Source organism: Trichechus manatus, unplaced genomic scaffold (assembly GCF_000243295.1).
Source record: "Trichechus manatus latirostris isolate Lorelei unplaced genomic scaffold, TriManLat1.0 scaffold00198, whole genome shotgun sequence".
NCBI classification, from domain to species: Eukaryota; Metazoa; Chordata; class Mammalia; order Sirenia; family Trichechidae; genus Trichechus; species Trichechus manatus.
In genome coordinates, this window is record NW_004444134.1 from 4,540,042 (window position 1) to 4,542,734 (window position 2,693).

Below are 2,693 nucleotides of genomic sequence, written 5' to 3' on the forward strand. Positions count from 1 at the left end.
AGCAGCCAACAAATGGCACTCAGAGAGCTGGCCCGTTCAGGTGGGTGGAATCCAAGCAGCCGGTGCTTCCCAGACAAGAGATTGTGGCCACAGGAAGCATAGGAGGCCGAGTGAGGGTGAAGAAGTGTGGGGGGTGGGAAAGCGTATATCGCAAATTACCGGTTGTTTTTTTCTCCCACTGGAAGCTCTGTGAAGCTGCTTTCTCGTACCCGCTGTTTGCTGGTCTCTGATAGGAGTCCAAGATGGCGGATCCACACTGCATTAGTTGATAGGGGACCTCGGCATGAATCTCTCCTCACTCTGTCAGTTTTCTCACTCCATTTGGTGCTTGGCTGAGTTCTTTATCTCTTCATTTGACGTTTTAGAGTTTCAGGATTGCTGTTTTCTCTGTCCGGCTTAGTTTTTCGGATCTTTGCTGTGGAGGGACGGCGTGGTGCTTCTGCCTAGAGTGCCATTTTGCCAGAAGTCCAGTCCATTTCATTTTTGATGACTTCCAATTTTCCTAGTGTCATACTTGGTACATTCCATGTTCCGATTATTATTATTATGGATGTTTGCAACTGTTTCTTCTCATTTTGAGTTGTGCCGCATCAGTAAATGTAGGTCTTGAAAGCTTTCTTCCATCCACATCTTAATTACCTTAATAGTCAGCTCTACTCTGAGGAGGCAGCTCTTCCCTAGTCGTAGTTTGAGTGCCTTCCAACCTGAGGGGCTCATCTTCCGACACTATATCAGACAGTGTTCCGCTGCTATTCATAAGGCTTTCACTGGCCAATTTTTTCAGAAGTAGACTGCCAAGTCCTTCTTCCTAGTCTTTCTTAGCCTGGAAGTTCCACTGAAACCTGTCCACCATGGATGACCCTGCTAGTAATTGAAATACTGGTGGCATAGGTTCCAGCATCACAGCAACACGAAAGCCACCACAGTAAGACAAACTGACAGACGCATGGGGAAAAGGTACATAGTGGGCATGAAATCTATTCAGAAACAGATTAAGAATCAAGAGATTTTGAAATAAGTTATTTTTCCCACTCAAAATCTTTCCCACTTTATGACTGTCAGAAAGTATCAATATATGTAAAAAATTATTTCCCTACCTGGTTGATTTCAAAGGACATTCCCCGTGTACTTTTTTCAGATTGCTCCTTCCACTTTCCTTTGAAATAGATAGCATTCATGAGGACCATCTTAGTCAGCAGGTCAGCTGCCCAGCACCCAGAACTTCTGAGATCTCACCTGTAGAGATATGGGAAAAGTTTATTGCTATTTGGGGAGGGAGGCGGGCATTCTTTTGCAAAAATCCCCTTGACATCTAAAGCTGAGGTTTGGTTTCGAGTAGGAGGGAGTGTTGCCTTTCCGCCCACCTGTGGGTAAGGCTGTTTAGCATGTGCTCACCCAGTGTGTCGTTGCTCCTTACACAACAACCTTAAAGCAGATAGGACAGCTGCCATTTTGCCTTCAATTTATAGATGAAGAAATTCAGCTTCAGAACATTTACCTTAATCTTTTTGCCAAGTTCACAAAGGTGACAGGAGGCTGAGCTGAGAAAATAACCCAACAGTTTTGATTCTGATATAGAGCTGTCAACCTTGGCACTATACTATTCCAGCTTCTGCACTACTGATGTTTTAGGCTGGATAATTGTTTGATGTGGGAGGCTGTCCTGTGCATTGTAGAATGTTTAACCAGTAGCTCCTCCCAACTGTAACAACTAAAAATGTCTTCATCCATTGCCAAATGTCCCCTGGGGTCAACCCTCCACCATGATAACTACTGTTTTATGGCAATGTTCAAACCTTATTTACATAAGGAAGGGCCTCCAAAGGGCAGGGAATACAGACCTACAAATGAGAGCGAACAAGTAACCTGAAACAGGTGATGTGGCAAAGTAATTAGGAGAGATTTCAGAGGGGCCCAAGTTGAGTTGTCAATGAGAGGGTGGACACAGTGATCCCCAGATCCTCTCCAGCTCTAATATTCTGGGTTGGCATGGGTAGTCAGCCCAGTGGAGGGAGTGTGGACAAATAGGTGACTGGCATAAGGGGGCTAGGTGTGAAGAAGCTTCTGTTTCCTTGGATCAGTCCTGCTGGATCAACTGGAGAGCAAGAGACCCCTGGACAGAAGATGTGTGAAAAAGTGGAAGGCTCTTCTTTTCCTATAATAATTACTTTATTGGCTCTCAGTATAACTGTGGGCATCACTGCTGCTGGGCACAAGGAGGGTTTGCAGTAAGGGTTGAAGGATGAAATAATGAGAGGCGCTCAACTGTTAAGTGAAAGGTCGGTAGTTCAAATCCACCAGTGGCTCTGTGGGAGAAAGACCTGGCAATCTGCTCCCATAAAGATTACAGCCTAGGAAACCCTATGGGGCAGTTCTACTCTGTCCTACAGAGTCACTATGAGTCAGAATGGATTCGACAGCACTTAACAACAACAAGGTTGGCACATGAAGAAATATGTGACATAATTTTATTCCCTCATTTTTGGAAGTCTCTAAACTACATGTTAAGTATTCAGAATGTGTAAAAGTATGTCCTCTTTTCCTATGTACTCTGATCAAGGACTAGTGGCAATGTCTCCGGTGAGACAGCACGTGACCTGGCCAGGGCACACACCATGCAGACACCACAGGGACTGTCCCTCCAGATACGGAGAAAATTCAGAAAAAGCCACCCTCCAAAAGCAAAAATAGAC

At 44.9% G+C, this 2,693-nt stretch overlaps 1 protein-coding gene across 1 annotated transcript in view; it reads right to left on the reverse strand.

The window, feature by feature from the left end:
• Positions 1-1,221, reverse strand: part of LOC101351447 (serpin B9) — a 30,611-nt gene extending 29,390 nt beyond the window's left edge. The window contains exon 1 of the mRNA XM_023742037.1: positions 1,098-1,221. Coding sequence (XP_023597805.1) covers positions 1,098-1,187 — 90 coding nt within the window. The 5' untranslated portion in view covers positions 1,188-1,221. The remainder of the gene's footprint in view (positions 1-1,097) is intronic.
• Positions 1,222-2,693: the final 1,472 nt, after the last annotated feature.